The sequence below is a fragment of the Thamnophis sirtalis genome, unplaced genomic scaffold (assembly GCF_051295495.1).
Source record: "Thamnophis sirtalis isolate CommonGarterSnake01/CBP01778 unplaced genomic scaffold, rThaSir2_p1.2 scaffold_14, whole genome shotgun sequence".
Taxonomy (NCBI): Eukaryota; Metazoa; Chordata; class Lepidosauria; order Squamata; family Natricidae; genus Thamnophis; species Thamnophis sirtalis.
The window spans coordinates 6,882,374-6,899,118 of record NW_028261394.1 but is presented as its reverse complement, the minus strand read 5'-3'; the positions used below and the strand labels follow the sequence as shown (position 1 = coordinate 6,899,118).

At 42.1% G+C, this 16,745-nt stretch overlaps 2 protein-coding genes across 2 annotated transcripts; both read right to left on the bottom strand.

The window, feature by feature from the left end:
- Positions 1 to 4,267: 4,267 nt before the first annotated feature.
- On the bottom strand, positions 4,268 to 8,094 carry LOC148042679 (parvalbumin beta-like). The gene is made up of 4 exons (XM_087729241.1): positions 7,974 to 8,094; positions 6,271 to 6,382; positions 5,104 to 5,213; positions 4,268 to 4,487 (listed from the first exon to the last, which is right to left on the bottom strand). The coding sequence occupies exons 1-4, from the start codon at positions 8,092 to 8,094 to the stop codon at positions 4,459 to 4,461; spliced, it is 372 nt and encodes a 123-aa protein (XP_087585367.1). The 3' UTR covers positions 4,268 to 4,458.
- Positions 8,095 to 8,141: 47 nt separating this feature from the next.
- Positions 8,142 to 10,632, bottom strand: LOC148042678 (parvalbumin, thymic CPV3-like). Its single transcript, XM_087729240.1, has 4 exons — positions 10,537 to 10,632; positions 9,598 to 9,730; positions 8,333 to 8,442; positions 8,142 to 8,146 (listed from the first exon to the last, which is right to left on the bottom strand). Exons 1-4 carry the CDS (start codon positions 10,595 to 10,597, stop codon positions 8,142 to 8,144), a joined length of 309 nt encoding a protein of 102 aa, XP_087585366.1. The 5' UTR covers positions 10,598 to 10,632.
- Positions 10,633 to 16,745: the final 6,113 nt, after the last annotated feature.

Sequence of the window (16,745 nt, the reverse complement as noted above, 5' to 3'; positions counted from 1 at the left end):
AGTTTCTGAATAGCTACTTGGACCGACCTAAGTACTAATTCATAATTTCATATCCGGTCACATGGGTAGCAAGCCACTCCCATTCAGTCACATGGGTGGCAAGCCACTCCCACAAAGGAGGCCACACCCACAGAGTAGGTTCCAACAATTTTTGAAACCCACCACTGATGGGAAGGCAGACCAGGATGAAGCCCATCCTCTAGTGATATGCTTAAAAGAAACGCTCCCTATAAGCTTCCCTACCGGCAACGGGAAGCTCTTATGGGGCAAAAAATGCCTTGCTGAAACCACAAAACCGGAAGCTGGTTTCTCAACGTACGGCTGAAGAATTGAAGGAAGGAAGACAACGTTCCCTTTATTAGCTATAAGATGTATTAGAAAGTTTGAGCACCTGTCAGGAAATGGCAAGCCAAGTATTCAGAGTCATAACTACTTTATCTCTTGCTTTCGTGAATGTACTTAATTGTGTATTGCATATTCATCCCCAGGAATTGCCCCTTCAAGAAGAAGACAGTTGCTGAGGCTAAAACCATTGACTGTGACAAAGAGGAGTGTGAATCTTCTGTTGACACTTACCTTTGAGGAACCGCGGGAATGGGTTCTTTGCAGTATAATAGGAGTTTCTGGATTGTGGATAATATGTTTAGCAAATAAGATTTGGTTTTATAGATTGCCCAAAGCTGATATTGCCTTTCCTCAAACTATATATAGAGAGTCTTTTCAGTAGTAGCTCCGACCCTTTGGAACGACCTCCCCATGGAGATTCGTACCCTCACCACCCTCCAGACCTTCCGCACAGCCCTTAAGATCTGGCTATCCCGCCAGGCCTGGGGTTAAAGATTGGGATCCGTCCCCACCTGAATGATGAATGAATGTTGCTTCTATTTTTAATTGTGTATTGTCTGTATATGTCATTACGTATATCCCCTCCCTATAGGTTGTAAGCCGCCCTGAGTCCCCTTAGGGAAAAGGGCGGCCTATAAATAAAAGCAATCTACAATCTACAATCTATATATATCCCCTGCCTTCTCCATGACGTGGTGATTCAGTTGGCTAAAAGAATTGTGTTAGGAGAAGTTTTGCGTGAGGGATAGCAATAGCAATAGTTAGGCTTATATACCGCTTCATAGGGCTTTCAGCCCTCTCTAAGCGGTTTACAGAGTCAGCATATTGCCCCCAACAACAATCTGGGTCCTCATTTTACCCACCTCAGAAGGATGGAAGGCTGAGTCAACCTTGAGCCTGGTGGGATTTGAACAGCCAAACTGCTGAATTGCAGTGCTGAATTTAACCACTGCGCCACTGCGCCACCTCAGCTCTTTTATGATTATGAGCCTTTTGTGGCTCTGGCTGTTAGTGGCAAAGAGCTTGCTAAGTGATAATGTCGTGAATAGTAGTTCCCAATATTGCAAAAATAACCGAGCAACCCCCCTTGCTCTTGAAGAAAAATCTGAGGATGTCAAAAAAAAATCCCGGAAAACAGGGTGGAATCAAGTTACAGGATATGGAATAGGTCCGCTCCCATCTAGGGCGCATTATTTATGCTTGGGAACGAACTGTAAGCCACTTCCAACACCTAAAGTCATGGCAAACCCTGTAAGAAAAAGGGCAGAGCATAGGGAAAATGGGCCCCTGTAACAAATGAGAAAAAGGAATTATATGTGTTAAGAGTGGTGGAGTTAAGTCAAAGCTTAATCAATCGGTCCGACCCTGACCTAGGCCATGTGTTTTCTCTCCCTCTCTCTCTCTCTCTCTCTCTCTCTCTCTCTCTCTCTCTCTCTCTCCTTCCTTTTGTCTCTCTGCCCCTTTTTTCTTTTTTCCTTTCATCTCTCTCACTCTTTTCTTTCTTTTTTCTTTTTTCTTTATTTATTTCTTCCTTTCTTTCTCTTTCTCTCTCTCTCTCTGTCAGTCTGTCTGTCTGTCTGTCTCTCTCTCTCTCTCTCTGTGTATGTGTGTGTATGTGTGTATGTGTGTGTGTGTCAGTGGTGGGTTTCAAAAATTTTTGGAACCTCTTCTGTATGTGTGGCCTGCTTTCCGGGCCCACTGGTGGAACCTCTTCTAACCGGTTTGGTAGATTTGACGAACCGGTTCTACCGAATAGGTGCAAACTGGTAGGACCCCACCTCTGCTGCTCCGGAGCCTCAGGTTGCTGACCCGCACCATAGGTTGTGTGGTTTTCCCCCTTTTTTTTTTTTATTAAAAAAAAGGAGAACGGAACCAAAGCAAAATAGATGTGGAAAGCTTTCACATTTATTTTGCTTTTTTTTAAAAAAAATAACATGATGTCATTACCATGCCTACGACTGGGACAATGTACCGTCTTTGGATTATTATTATTATTTGTCCTATCTGGATTTTGTATGTCACTTTGCGAGACCTCCAGAGGGTCAGGACTTAAAGTGAGACTTTGAATCGAGTATATTTTCTTGCCACCAATCAGTCAGTCAGCCCCGTGCATGCTGATATGACCCCATGCTTTAGATCCAGATGTTCTGAGCTTCCGATTCCTTAATATGATTTACGATGGACCAGGGTTACTGATCTGGCACAGACCTCCAATCCACCCAGCAATGATACGTTTAAAACCCTGAATGAATTTTGAATCCAGCCTCTATCTCTCTTCTCTCTCTCTCCTCTCCCTCCTCTCACTCTCTCTCTCTTCGTCTCTCTCTCTCTCTCTCTCCGTCTCTCTCTCTCTCTCTCTCTCTCTCTCTCTCTCTCTGTCTCTCTGTCTCTCTGTCTCTCTCTTCTCTTCTTCTCTCTTCTCTCTTCTCTCTTCTCTCTTCTCTCTTCTCTCTTCTCTCTTCTCTCTTCTCTCTTCTCTCTTCTCTCTTCTCTCTTCTCTCTTCTCTCTTCTCTCTTCTCTCCTCTCTCTCTCTCTCTCTCTCTCTCTCTCTCGTTACAGTAGTGACCAAGATTGTGGAAACCTTTGGGGAAAGGGTATTTTTGAGGTTTGATGGCTAATAGCACCATTTTTATACCATAAAAGTATAAGTCAATGGAAAGATAATTTAATCACGAGTATAATGCAACAAAGTTTGTTCAATTATTATCTGTATTGTATGAAAAGCTACAGCCAAATATAGCCAGCAATAAAACTCCCTTAATAGAAGCAACCATTCAATCTTGGTTTCACATTATAACAGCTGCAGAACTAAGAGACTTGGTCCACTCCGTGGGAAGACATTGTAAGGCTGTAATTCCTGCTAAAGATTACCCAACTAAGTATTAACTGATATGATGATACTTTTTCTATATCTCATTTTTTTCCTATGGGGATAATTTTTGTATCTCTCATTTTTTCCCCTACGTGTTTCACTTTTCTTCTGTTCTAATAGCAAATCCTTCATAAAAGTTATTGCATAACATTCTTGTTGTTTGAAATATTTTTTTAATTTTCTTTTCATAACACACACTCGCATGTGTACTATACATAGCCCATATCATATAGTATTAAATAATAGTTACATCAGTTCCTCTTGTAAAAAATTCCCCCCAAAATAGAAACCCATTATAGCTCTTCTGCTCTCCACACACCTCTTTCTTCTACCACCCTCCAACTTTCTATCTTCCTTCCATCATCCCCCTCTACTCTACTTCCCCTCCCCCTCTACCACTCCTCTCTCCATAATCTACTTCCCCCCATCCTTCTCATCTTCCCCCCCCCCACCCTCTCTCCCATCCCTCTCTGCCCATCTTTCTTCTTTCCCACTCCACCTCTCCTTGGTGTATTTCCGCTACATGTCAATATGCTTAGCCTATCCTATTTTTAAAGAGAAAGTAATAATAGTAATAGTAGTAAGAATGTAAAATAAAAGAGAGAGAGAAATAAAAAGGAAACAGTATACATGTGGTGTCAGATTACATTGAAATCTAACACCTCGCATCTATCCTGATATATGTCCCTCCCCCCTCCCCCCACATCCTACTCCTCCCCCCCCCGGCTTCCCAGAACCCGTACACGGTATAGATTTTTAACAAACACAGTCTAAGATATATTGGGGGGGGGAAAAAGGAATGAGAAATTAATAACATCTTTACATTGAACTTAGCTCCTCCTTGCTAAACTAACTTTAAACAATTTAAATCATTCCTGATCTTAAGCATAGGCATCTGGAATTTCTTAGTCCCATATTTATTTTGTATATAATCAATCCATTTTTTCCCAGTCTCGTTTATATCTCTCATTTGAGTGGTCTTTAAGATATGCAGACATTTTCGCCATCTCGGCTAAATTTCTGACTTTCAATGCCCTTCTAATTATGAATTTTACAACAATAGACAATAATAAAGGTCGAACAGGGCGTTGGGAGTTAACACAGTTCCCGAATAGTAAGAAACAATTTGCTGGCCACCGTCAATTCCGTTTCTCTGTATAAAATGTATAACTAAATAGTTGACTTGCAATACAAAAGGATGTTGTACAATACAATTGGCTTGGTCTTCCCGTGACTTGCTTTAACCCTCTGTAACCAGGGCTACAAACTCTGGAAAAGAAAAGAAAAAAAGGAAGATGGGAAAAAGGGGGGGAAGGCGAAGAGGAGAAAAGGAAAGAGGAAAGGTAGGGAAGGCGAAGAGGAAGTAAGGAAAGGAAGGGAAATGGAAATAAGGGAAGAAAGGAAAGGAAAGGAAGGGAAGGGAAGGGAAGGAAGGTGAAGAGGAGAAAAGGAAAGAGGAAAGGAAAGGAAGGGAAAGGAAAGGAAGGGAAGGGAAGGAAATATTATATTATTGTGAATCTTTTCTCCTCAAGTCCATCAATGATTTTGGGTAGCTGATGCTAAAGAAAACAGAGCTTCCATCCATTTCAAGTCACTGTGTTGTTTTATTTATTAATGTATATCAATTTATTACCTAGCCTCAGGAATTAATTCCAGTTATTGTCTCCGTATCAAGACAGCAGGCGTAATGCTTACCTCACTCTCCATCCCTGGGGCCCCCACCCTGTCCCCTCCACTATCTGTCTCTGAGTCCCGTATTCCCCAACCCCCCCCCCACCCTCCTCTATAACTTTTAAATTTTAAATAGCCTCATTTGAACATTTTAATTATTTACGGCCCATCATTCTGGACATTGGAGAGCGGGGATCGGGGAAGTTTTCCTTACCGTCCACGCCAATTTTGCCATCTCCTTCGGTGTCACCTGCTTTCAGAAATTCTAGAGTCTCCTTATCAGTCAAAGCGCTTGCTTTCCCATCAAAATTCTCCACGAAATTCCTAATGAATAGATAAGAGCAATAGCACCGAGACTTATATACTGCTTCCCAGTGTTTTACAGCCCTCTCCAAGCAGTTTAGAGAGTCAGCCTCTTGCCCCTCAACAATCTGGGGGTTGTGGCCTGCCAGTGGCCAGTGAAGCTTGCAACAGATTCGGACAATGAGGAGGTTGGGGAGGAACACGGGCCAGTCCTGGAGTCTGGGGAAGGCTCCGATGAGGGCTCTGTGTCGGAGGCAGAGAGGGCGCCAGGACCATCTGACAGTTATTAGCTGCCTTCAGAGTCAGACATCAGTGAGGCAGAGGAACATCTGGAGCCTGTTCCCAGTGTGTGCATGCGCAGAGTTGCCAGACGAAGGGAACAGCTAAGGAACAGGGGTGGATTTGGGAGTAAGGCCACAGGTGGACGATGAATGGCTCATCCCAGAGGAAATAAAAGAGGAGCAAAAGGGGAGTGGAATTTGCAGGAAACAATTAGTTCGCTTAATTGGTTCGTGACTCTCCGAGACTCCTTGCCAAGTTTTGCAGATATCATCCTGGCAGCTCTCCAAGCCAGATGAGGTCTGTGACTGTAAATCCTCCCTTGAAAGACTTTGCTGGATGTGAATGAGCAGAATTCACATCAAACTAATAAAAGGGGTTTGCTTCATGCTCTTGGGCAGCCTAGGTCAAAACACTGGGTCCTCATTTTACCGACCTCAGAAGGATGGAAAGCTGAGTCATAATTAGATCTGGGCATTTTTTTTTTTGTCAGAAAGTAGACATAAACACTTGTGTCCGATAAAAATATATATATAAACCACAATTGTGTGACTGCAGGGTGCTCTAAACAGCTATAAATGTGGGCTAGTTTGTGATCCCGTGACTGCAGGGGGATGCCACAACTTCAAAACTGGATTGTAAGTCTCTTTTGGGGTGTCCATCCTAATGGCCAACCCTCAGCGACGGGTTGTTAAGAGAGGATGGGGCTGTACAAAGGATTGATTATGCGTTTGCATTTGGAAATGGCCGTTTGGGACCTTAATCAGGGAACAAGGGATATTTCTTAAGATGAACTCACATCAGTTCGTCTTCCTCAATGACGCCACCCTTATCCTTGTCAAGGACTCCAAATACTTTTGCTAGCTGATCCCTCGATTTGGTGTGAAAGCCAGATCTGAGGGAATCGGCAGCTGCGGAAAAGGAAACCGAAAAAGGAAGAGACAAAGAAGACCAAATATCAGAAGATGAAGAGAGGACACAGAATAACAAGAGTTGGAAAGGACCTTGGAGGTCTTCTAGGTCAACCCAGGGGTGAAATTCAAATTTTTTTACTACCGGTTCTGTGGACGTGGCTTGATGGGTGTGGCGTGGCACAGCGGGCATGGCTTGGTGGTCGTGGCAGGGGAAGGATACTGCAACATCTCCATTCCCACACTGCTCTGGGGTCAGTCAGAAGTGGCATTTGCCGGTTTCTCCAAACTACTCAAAATTTCCACTACCGTTCTCCAAACTACTCAAAATTTCCACTACCGGTTCTTTGAACTACTCAAAATTTCCACTGCGGCGTTGTCGCCACACTGGAGGGCCGCTCATGTGTCCTTGGCCGAATTGAAAGGAAAACACCAGGCAGAAATCCTCGGGATGAGCAAGCTTCGAATGAACCATACAAGGTCTCTTTTATTAGAAAAGTTAGTTACAGTGTCATCAAAAGGAGCGTATCAAAAGGCATATATAATCACACATGATACAAGTAAACTAATAAAAAAGTCACAGCATTCTACAAATAAACCAATAGAAAATCACATCATGGCAAAGGGTGGGGAGACGGGGAATAGAAAGTTACAAGCTGCATGGCATTGGGAGGGGAAAAGGGGGAATAGAAAGTTACAGCACAGCATAGGGGGGAGAAAGGGCAGGTGTGGGAGTAACTGGCTCACATAGTTCTTGTTACATGAGGCTGCTTAGTGAGTCCTGACTGTTAGGCCGGAAAGATGTTTCTGGTGCGATGTTTTTGCATCCCTGTGTGTGTGTGTTTCAGACAGCAGAAACTGCCCTGCACACACACACACGGAATGGATTCCAACATTCCACTACCAGTTCTCCGAACTACTCAAAATTTCCACTACCGGTTCTCCAAACGACTCAAAATTTCCACTACCGGTTCTCCAAACTATTCAAAGTTTCCACTACCGGTTCTCCAAACTACTCAAAATTTTCACTACTGGTGGAAACCGGTTCTCCAAACTACTCAAAATTTCCACTACTGGTTATCCAAACTACTCAAAATTTCCTCTACCGGTTCTGTGAACTACTCAAAATTTCCACTACTGGTTCTCTGTACTACTCAAAATTTCCACTACCGGTTCTCTGAACTATTCAAAATTCCCCCTACCGGTTCTCCTAACTACTCAAAATTTCCGCTACCGGTTCTCTGAACTACTCAAAATTTCTGCTACCGGTTCTCCAGAACCTGTCAGAACCATGGGTGGATTTCACCCATGGTTCAACCACCTTGCTCGAGCAGGAGATCCTAGGTCATTCTGGAGAAGCGGCTGTCCAGTCTCTTCTTAAAAAAAGCCTCCAGTGATGGAGCAGCGACAGCTTCTGGAAGCCAGCTGTTCCACTGGTTAATTGTCCTCACTGTTAGGAAATTCCTCCTTAGTTCTAGGTTGGTTCTCTCCTTGATTAGTTGCTTCTTGTCTTGTCTTCCGCTGGTTTGGGAAATAGGCTGACTCAGAATAAAAGAATAACAGAATAATAAATTTGGAAGGCACCTTGAACCTGTGACTTTGTAGGTGTGAAGGCTGGTCAAAAATCTCAGCCCTTGTAACTCCGAGCGATCGCTAAAACAAATGATTGTAAGTTGAGTAAATCCAGCATCACTTTTTGCTGTCCCAATCATGTCAGTTGGGGTGAAGTAGACATTTGAGGCACTGACCTTAATTGACTTTACTCTTGGAGACCAAAAAGGGTTTTGATTGGGAAAAAACTCTCCAATAGAAGAATTGAAGTAGAACTACTGTACCACTTTCATATCCAGAAGTTCTAAACTCTTGATGGAGATCATGGTTGACTTGCACAAAATTTATAGTCAACAATAAATTGTGTGCCCGAACGAATCCGAGTCAACCAACTCATACCTTCAGCCCCAACCTTCCCATCTCCATCGCGGTCTCCTGCCGCCATGAATTTTTTGATTTCTGTCGCTGTTAACAAGCGAGCCCCGGGCTGAAACCTCTGGAGGAAGAATCTTGAGAGAAGAGAAGAAAAGCAGTGTTAAGTGGGGATATTCTTTGGAGCCGAGTTGATAAGTAAGGGATGCCAGACAAAACTCTAGCTCAATGTTTCTCTACCATGGCAACTTGAAGCTGTGTGGACTTCAGTTCCCAGAATTCCATGCTGGCTGGGGAATTCTGGGAGTTGAAGGTCTTTTATCAATGTCTTATTTTGATATAATGAGATATATGATGAGAGACGTTAGTATAGCCACGTGGGTGGAGCCAGTTCAAGGAATATTTTTACATGCATAAAAACATTTTAAATTCGAAGATGCTTGCCTTTCACACCAAGTTTTCTCACTGTGTAGATGCAATTTTAAATGAGAAACCAGAGACCTGCAGTTCCATTTCAGACAATCCTATCAGGAATTTTATTATTATTTGTTATTTGTTATTTGTTATTTGTTGTTATTTGTTATTTGTTATTTGTTATTTGTTATTTGTTATTCGTTATTCGTTATTCGTTATTCGTTATTCGTTATTCGTTATTCGTTATTCGTTATTCGTTATTCGTTATTCGTTATTCGTTATTTTATTTTTAATTTTTTAATTTTTATTTTATTATTTTATTTTATTTTTAATTTTTTCATGTTATTATTTTATTATTATTTATTATTTATTATTCATTGTTCATTGTTTATTGTTTATTGTTTATTGTTCATTGTTCATTGTTTATTGTTTATTGTTTATTGTTTATTGTTTATTGTTTATTGTTTATTGTTTATTGTTTATTGTTTATTGTTTATTGTTTATTGTTTATTATTTATTATTTATTATTTTATTATTTTATTATTTTATTATTTTATTATTTTATTATTTTATTATTTTATTATTTTATTATTTTATTATTTTATTATTTTATTATTTTATTTTATTATTATTTTATTATTTTATTTTATTATTATTTTATTTTATTATTATTTTATTATTTTATTATTTATTTTACTATTTTGTTTTATTTTTATTATTCATATTAATTTATTTTATTTTATTTTATTATTACTTTATTTTATTTTCAGACTTTATTTGGGCTCCCCGCTCCCCCCAAGTAAAAAACAACCAGGATTGTACCTACAGCACTCACAATATATTTAAAGAAAGAGAAGAAAATTGTGGAGCTTCCTTACTTTAACTCGGTTTCTTCAATAACTCCATTTTCATCATTGTCTATGAGTTTGAAAATGTCCTTGATTTCGTTGACGGTCTTTTTGGACATCCCAGTAAGCTGGAAGAATTTTCTGTGGTCGAAACTACCTGGAGCTAGGAAGAAAAGACGAAGAAGAAAAAAGGACTACCGTGAGGTAGAACTTTGGAGAAAGGAGGATAACGTATCTCTTCTTCCTCCTTTCTGCCACCCTGGGCTTATATCTAAAACAAGAGAATAACAGAGTTGGAAGGGACCTTGGAGGTCTTCTAGTCCAACCCCCTGCTCAAGCAGGAGACCCTATAACAGTTCAGACAAATGGCTGTCCAGTCTCTTCTTAAAAGGTCCCAGTGTTGGAGAACTCACAACCTCTGGAGGAAAGTTGTTCCGCTGATTAATTGCTCTGATTGTCAGGAAATTTCTTTCTCCTAGTAGTTGGTTCATTCCTTGTTTAGTTTCCACCCATTGCTTCTTGTCCTGCCCTCAGGTGTATTTTCTTTTTTCCAATATTGTGCATAAGTTATGCACGCCGCAGTTAGTACATGAATAATTAAATAAAGTGTATCTTTCTTAAACCCCTCCGGTATTATACCTAGGAGAAAAATTTCCGGTTTAAACAAGATTCGGTCTCCCACCATTTGTTCTAACCACGAATGAATCATTTTCCAATATATTTTTTGCCTCATTGGCGCCTCACCCAATTTTGAAGGGCTCAAGATACATTTAAAATGCAAGATGCCTTCTAAATTGGTGGCCTAATAATTACTTCATTGCCAGACCCGTCCTGTGTCTAGATGCTGGAAATTCAGCTTGGTAAATTTCTCAATCAAAGACTCACCAAAAACAGGCTTAGGCTGCCTCTGAGCTTTTGGTCAGAGCTAGTAAAGCACCTCTTAATTTATTTTCCCCAATGTCATCTTACCTTGAAAAGCTTGGATTGCGGCCGCAATATCCAAAGGACTAAGGAAGTCACTCATGCTCATCTTGGATCTTGCCAAAGGAAGGTATAGCAAAGCAGTACTATAAGGAAAGAAAAACAAACAGTATTTGCACTAAGCAGTGTTAAGAGAAAGAAGAAGAATTAAAAAAAGAAACAACCTCTTACAAATTGCCTTACAAATGTCTCCATAACCCGTGGAATCATTCATCAATCACTTGTTTTTAATCATTCATATTGAAATAGTCCTTCAACCTAATTCATGTATCCTTCCTTCCTTCCTTCCTTCCTTCCTTCCTTCCTTCCTTCCTTCCTTCCTTCCTTCCTTCCTTCCTTTATTTATTTATTTATTTATTTATTTCCTTGGCTCCTTGAATATACAGTATATAGCTAGATGACAACTTTCTTTTAACTTTCTAGGTTGTAGAATGTTGACATCTAGCTATATACTGTATATTGAAGGAGCCAAGGAAAGAAAGAAAGAAAGAAAGAGAAAGAAAGAAAAAAAGAAAGGAAGGAAGGAAGGAAGGAATCTAGCTATATTTATTGAAGAACTTAGAAAGTTAGAACAGAAAGTTGACATCTAGCTATATACTGTATATTGAAGAGCCAAGGAAAGAAAGAAAGAAAGAAAGAGAAAGAAAGGAAAGGAAGGAAGGAAGGAAGGAAGGAAGGAAGGAATCTAGCTATATTTATTGAAGAAAGGCCCAGTCAAGACAGATGGGTCTGGAAAGGAGAGATTAGTGCCCAATGCTTTGGACAGGGAAGGATCAGAGTGGACATCTTAGGGGGGGGGAATGGAAGGAAGAAAGAAAGAAGGAAGGAAGGAAGGAGTGTAGCTATATTTATTGAAGAAAGAACCTAGAAAGTTAGAACAGAAAGTTGACATCTAGCTATATACTGTATATTCAAAGAGCCAAGGAAACAAACAAAGAAAGGAAGGAAGGAAGGAAGGAAGGAAGGAAGGAAGGAAGGAAGGAAGGTGATTCCACATTGCTAATACATAGAAGTCTTACCCGATTAACTTGGATTCTGGTGGCGAAGGGAATAGCTGTGATATTACCCTGTAGATGTCTTTTAGAATGTGCACATATGTGATGCGGGAGATACTTTGGTGTTGTGGGTTTCACTGGTGTGTCCTTCACAAGGTCTGTGCAGAGATAATGAGGAAGGACATTCCCCCCAGGATGGCTGTAGAGGTATGATAAGCAGACGCTTATCTTATCAGGCACGCAAGACCTCCAAACCTAGGACCTTACAGTTGTTGTCCTCCTCTTCCTCCTCCCTCCCTCCTGAAAACCCCATTCCCTTCTAGCACTGATGATGTTACCTAGTTGAGTAATGAAATGTCTGCAAGAAAACCACCAAGCTCAGAGAGCACCAAGGACCTCATAGTCTTCCTCCTTCTTCTCCTTCTCCTCCTTCCCTACTCTACTCCACAATCCTACTCCATTCTACCACTCATTATATTATCTAGTTGGGTAATGAAATATGTGCAAGAAAACAACCAAGGCTCAGAGAGTACTAAAGACCTCATAAGTCTCCTTCTCCTCCTCCTCTCCTCCTCCTCCTCCTCCTCCTCCTCCTCCTCCTCCTCCCCCCCCCCTTCTCCACAAATCCTACTTCATTCTAGCACTCATTATATTATCTAGTTGGGTAATGAAATATGTGCAAGAAAACAACCAAGCTCAGAGAGTACTAAGGACCTCATAGTCTCCTTCTCCTTCTCCTTCTCCTTCTCCTTCTCCTTCTCTCCTTCTCCTTCTCCTTCCCTTCTCCTTCTTCCTCTCCTCCTCCTCCTCCTCCTCCCCTTCTCCACAAATTCTACTCCATTCTAGCATTGATTATATTATCTAGTTGGGTAATGAAATGTGCAAGAAAACAACTAAGCTCAGAGAGAACCAAGGACCTCATAATCCTCCTTCTCCTTCCCCATCTCCTCCTCCTCCTCCACCACCACCACCACCTTTCTCCACTCCACAAACCCCATTCCATTCTAGCACTGATTATATTACCTAGTTGGGTCATGAAACATCTGCAAGAAAACCAGCCAGCTCAGAGAGCACCAAGGAGCCCTCATATCAACCCTGAGCTACACATATTCTCCTTTATCACTATTAGTGATGTTCTACTGCGTGGGAAAGTGGGAGTGGAGGATTGTATGGAGCAAAGGTGATGTATAGCCATAGTAACATCCTTTCTCAGAGAGTCAAGGCCATCTGCGGATTGAAATTTATTTATTTATTTATTTATTTATTTATTTATTTATTTATTTATTTGCTTATTTACTTATATTTTTATTAGACTTACATACCGCTTCATAGGGCTTTCAGCCCTCTCTAAGCGGTTTACAAATTATTTTTAGCAAATTGAGTCAGCAACTTGCCCCCACAGTCCGGGTCCTCATTTCACCCATCTCGGAAGGATGGAATTGGGAGGCACCTCCAGTTGGGACGGTGCTTTGATTGGGCCATGTGATGGACTTAGCGGTGCTGGAACTTGGATTTTCTTTTGGGTGGGGAAAACCTGGAAACTTTCAGATTTGGGTTTTCCCAGATGTGCCAAAGTGACATCTCTAATAAAATGGAACTTTGAGGAACTTCAAACCTCGGAGTGTTTTTTCGTTGAGGGTGTTATTTGGAACCCTGACAGATGTTGGCTGGTGAATTGTCTTTTTCTGATTTATCTCTTGACATCTCGAAAGAAAAATTGTGTCAACCAATGGGACAATGCACTATTTGAGCTCCGGCTCTGATTGGGGTCTGTGTCCCCCCCCCCACTGTAGGATTTCTTGTTTTATCAATGTTCAGGTAGATTCTTACTCCCAAGGGGCCAGAAAACATTCAAAGCAAAAATGCAGAAATCAGGGACTTCCAACTGTGAAGCCAGCTGGATGACTTTGGAGCAATCACTAGGAGATTGTGAGTTCTAGTTCCACCTTAGGCATGAAAGCCAACTGGATGACTGTGGAGCAATCACTAGAAGATGGTGAGTTCTAGTCCCACCTTAGGCATGAAAGCCAACTGGATGACTTTGGAGCAATCACTAGGAGATGGTGAGTTCTAGTCCCACCTTTGACATGAAAGCCAACTGGATGACTTTGAAGCAATCACCAGGACAAAATGAGTTCTAGTCCTTCCTTAATCATGAAAGAGGGCTGGCTGATTTTGGACCAATCACTAGGAGATGGTGAGTTCTAGTCCCACCTTAGGCATGGAAGCCAACTGGATGACTTTGGAGCAATCACTAGGAGATGGTGAGTTCTAGTCCTGCCTTAAGCATGAAAGCCAGCTGGGTGAGCCAGTCCCTCTCTCTCAGTCCAAACCACCTCACAGGGTTGTTATTGTCAGGAAAATACTGCAGGAGGAAGAGAAGGTGTGTTGGATATATTCGCGGCCTTGAGCTGTGTGTAAAAACCATAATGGCAGGATCTAAACAAGCGAGCAAAGAGAAGATTGGATGAAATCTCATCCCAGAGTTCCGGATGATGTTAATCCTATCCGAAGGGTTGGTCTCCAAAGTGAAGCAGGAATTGGATTTCAGAACGAAGGGGATCCTTCCGTGCAGGTGACAATCTATAGTTACTGGTTCTTCTTTATTCATTGATGATAGCTTTCATCTCAAGCATTGCTTTCTGCCTCCCTTAATTAGAATAATGACATCATTGGGGTCAGCTAAGGAGAGGGCAGTTTAATTAAAAGGTAAAGGTTCCCCTTACACATATATGCCAGTCATTCCTGACTCTAGAGGGCGGTGATCATCTCCGTTTCAAAGCCGGAGATGATTTCCATTCCATTCCATTCTATTCTATTCTATTCTATGCTAAATATAATAATAACATTGCTTTGGTCTCTTTGGTTATTCTGTTCTATTCTACCTTTGTGAATAGAATAACAAGAGTCGGAAGGGACCTTGGAGGTCTTCTAGTCCAACCCCCTTCTTAGGTAAGAAACCCTACACTACTACAGCCCTTCACCATACCCTACAGGTATGCCTTCTTTGTAGGAAAATGTCCAAATTAGAGACATTTTTTTGGAGTAACATCGTTCCAGATGCCTGGGGAGATGTAAGATTCTCCTTGATCCGCAGTTGGAAACCAAATTGCTCTAGCTGCCGTTTGATATTCTCCACCTGGGGATTGTCAAAACAGATCATCTAGGAATCACCATGGTGATTCCGTAACCGGATCTCCCGCCTGGTTCTGTCGGTGATGTAATCGGGCAGAGCCATCCTTAAATTGTTGAATTATTCAAGTTTTCCTCCTTTCGCGCAACGCTAAGATAGCCCTAAAGACTAAGGGAGGATTAACCATCTAGAAAACAGCTCGTAAGGATGGCTGGAAAAAAGTATTCAGCTTGTGCACAATTGATTGACCCCACCCGACGCGCTGTTGGCCACCGACTGAAAATAACCTTCCCTGCATGCAGAGAACCGAGATTGTGGTAATGTTGAAAGGAAAACTTGCCTAGGACAGCCAGAAATGATTCTCGGTTAAGGGATATGTAGAATAGAATAGAATAGAATAGAATAGAATAGAATAGAATAGAATAGAATAACATTGTTGGAAGGGACCTTGAAGATCTTCTAGTCCAACCCCCTGCCTAGGCAGGAAACCCTACACCACTTCAGACAAATGGTTGTCCATTCTCTTCTTAAAAACTTCCAGTGTTGGAGCATTCACAACTTCTGGAGGAAAGTTGTTCCACTTTTATTTTGTAGCCTGTTTGTTTTCTTACAGATGTTCCACCATCCTAACTAGGTAACACCCTAACTATGTCTTTAACTATGGAGGAGAGGACACTTTTGAAAAAAAAAAGAGGTCTATTGTGGACCACTAGTGGCCAGCAGAGCTGGCAGCAGCTTCGGACAATGAGGAGGTTGGGGAGGAACATGGGCCAGTCCTGGAGTCTGGGAAGGCTCAGATGAGGGCTCTGGCAGAGAGCGGGCGAGAGCCGTTATGCCAGTTATCAGCTGCCTTCAGAGTCGGACATCAGTGAGGCAGAAGAACAGCTGGAGCCTGTTCCCAGTGTGCGCATGCACAGAGCTGCCAGCAGAAGGAAACAGCTAAAGAACAGGGGTCGACTTGGGAGTAAGACCACAGGTGGATAGTGAACAGCCCCTCCCATAGGGAATAAAAGAGGAGTGAAAGGGGAGTGGAGTTTGCAGGAGACAATTAGTTCATTGACTTATATACCGCTTCACAGTGCTTTTACAGCCCTCTCTAAGCGGTTTACAGAGCCAGCCTGTTGCCCCCAACAATCCGGGTCCTCGTTTTACTGACCTCGGAAGGATGGAAGGCGGAGTCAACCTTGAGCTGGCCAGGATCGAACTCATGGCAGTGGGCAGAGTCAGCCTGCAATACTGCATTCTAACTACTGTGCCACCAGGGCTCTTCAATTAATTTCTTTTGGAGATGACCCACTCAGGAGGGACTTTTTTCCTGAGTGTGAAAACTAGCCGATGGGATTGCAGGCGATTACCCAACATTGTTGGTTTGTAGGGACAACTGAGCTGGTGTTGGAACCCAATCATCAAATCCGATGCTTAAGGGTCAAATCCCAAAAGTTCTCTGCACCGTCAATATCTATCCTCAAATCGTTGTTTTCTTTTTTTCTCGTTTATTCTATTGTTCCACCCCTTTATGTTTTTTTTGCTTCTTTTCATTTCTTCGTTTTTATCGTCGTAAGCCGCCTAGAATGGCCAGCAAAGAAATCGAACCCATGACAAATAATCATTTTGCTACGGGAGAAGTACCCTAGTCCAGGGGTCAGCAACCTTAAGCACTCAAAGAGCCACAAAGGTCCTAACTGGAAGCCCCCCCCCCAATTCAATTCAATGGCGCTGGCTGGAAGTCCAGTTTCCCCATCATAGAGTCTCCTGTTAGCGCTGTGTCCTTTTAACTCTACTTGTCCTAACCAAAGGCCCTATCCATTGTGAAGCTGACCGGAAAACCCACCCCTTGCCATAGAGTCTCCGCCTGGCGCACACTGCTTCCCCCCCCCCCCAATTGGAATCTCCTCACAAAATTGTGGTGCCGACTGGCGAGAGTGAGCCGCAACAGAGGGATGAAAGCACCACATGCTGCTCCGCAGTGATGGGTTTCAAAAATTTTTGGAACCTACTCTGTGGGTGTGGCCTCCTTTGTGGGAGTGGCTTGCCAGCCATGTGACCTGGTGGGAGTGGTTTGCCAGCCA

What these genes read in the sequence shown, in the direction of transcription:
- LOC148042679 (XM_087729241.1), bottom strand. Translation starts at nt 8,094, where the DNA reads ATGATTGGGACAGCAAAAAGTGATGCTGGATTTACTCAACTTACAATC. An exon ending in TCACACCTACAAAGTCACAG is followed by an intron (nt 6,383 to 7,973) that starts GTTCAAGGTGCC and finishes CCTTTTCCGCAG; the next exon opens with CTGCCGATTCCCTCAGATCT. An exon ending in ATTGAGGAAGACGAACTGAT is followed by an intron (nt 5,214 to 6,270) that starts GTGAGTTCATCT and finishes TCTATTCATTAG; the next exon opens with GAATTTCGTGGAGAATTTTG.
- LOC148042678 (XM_087729240.1), bottom strand. Translation starts at nt 10,597, where the DNA reads ATGAGCATGAGTGACTTCCTTAGTCCTTTGGATATTGCGGCCGCAATC. An exon ending in CGCAATCCAAGCTTTTCAAG is followed by an intron (nt 9,731 to 10,536) that starts GTAAGATGACAT and finishes TTTTCTTCCTAG; the next exon opens with CTCCAGGTAGTTTCGACCAC. An exon ending in ATTGAAGAAACCGAGTTAAA is followed by an intron (nt 8,443 to 9,597) that starts GTAAGGAAGCTC and finishes TCTTCTCTCAAG; the next exon opens with ATTCTTCCTCCAGAGGTTTC.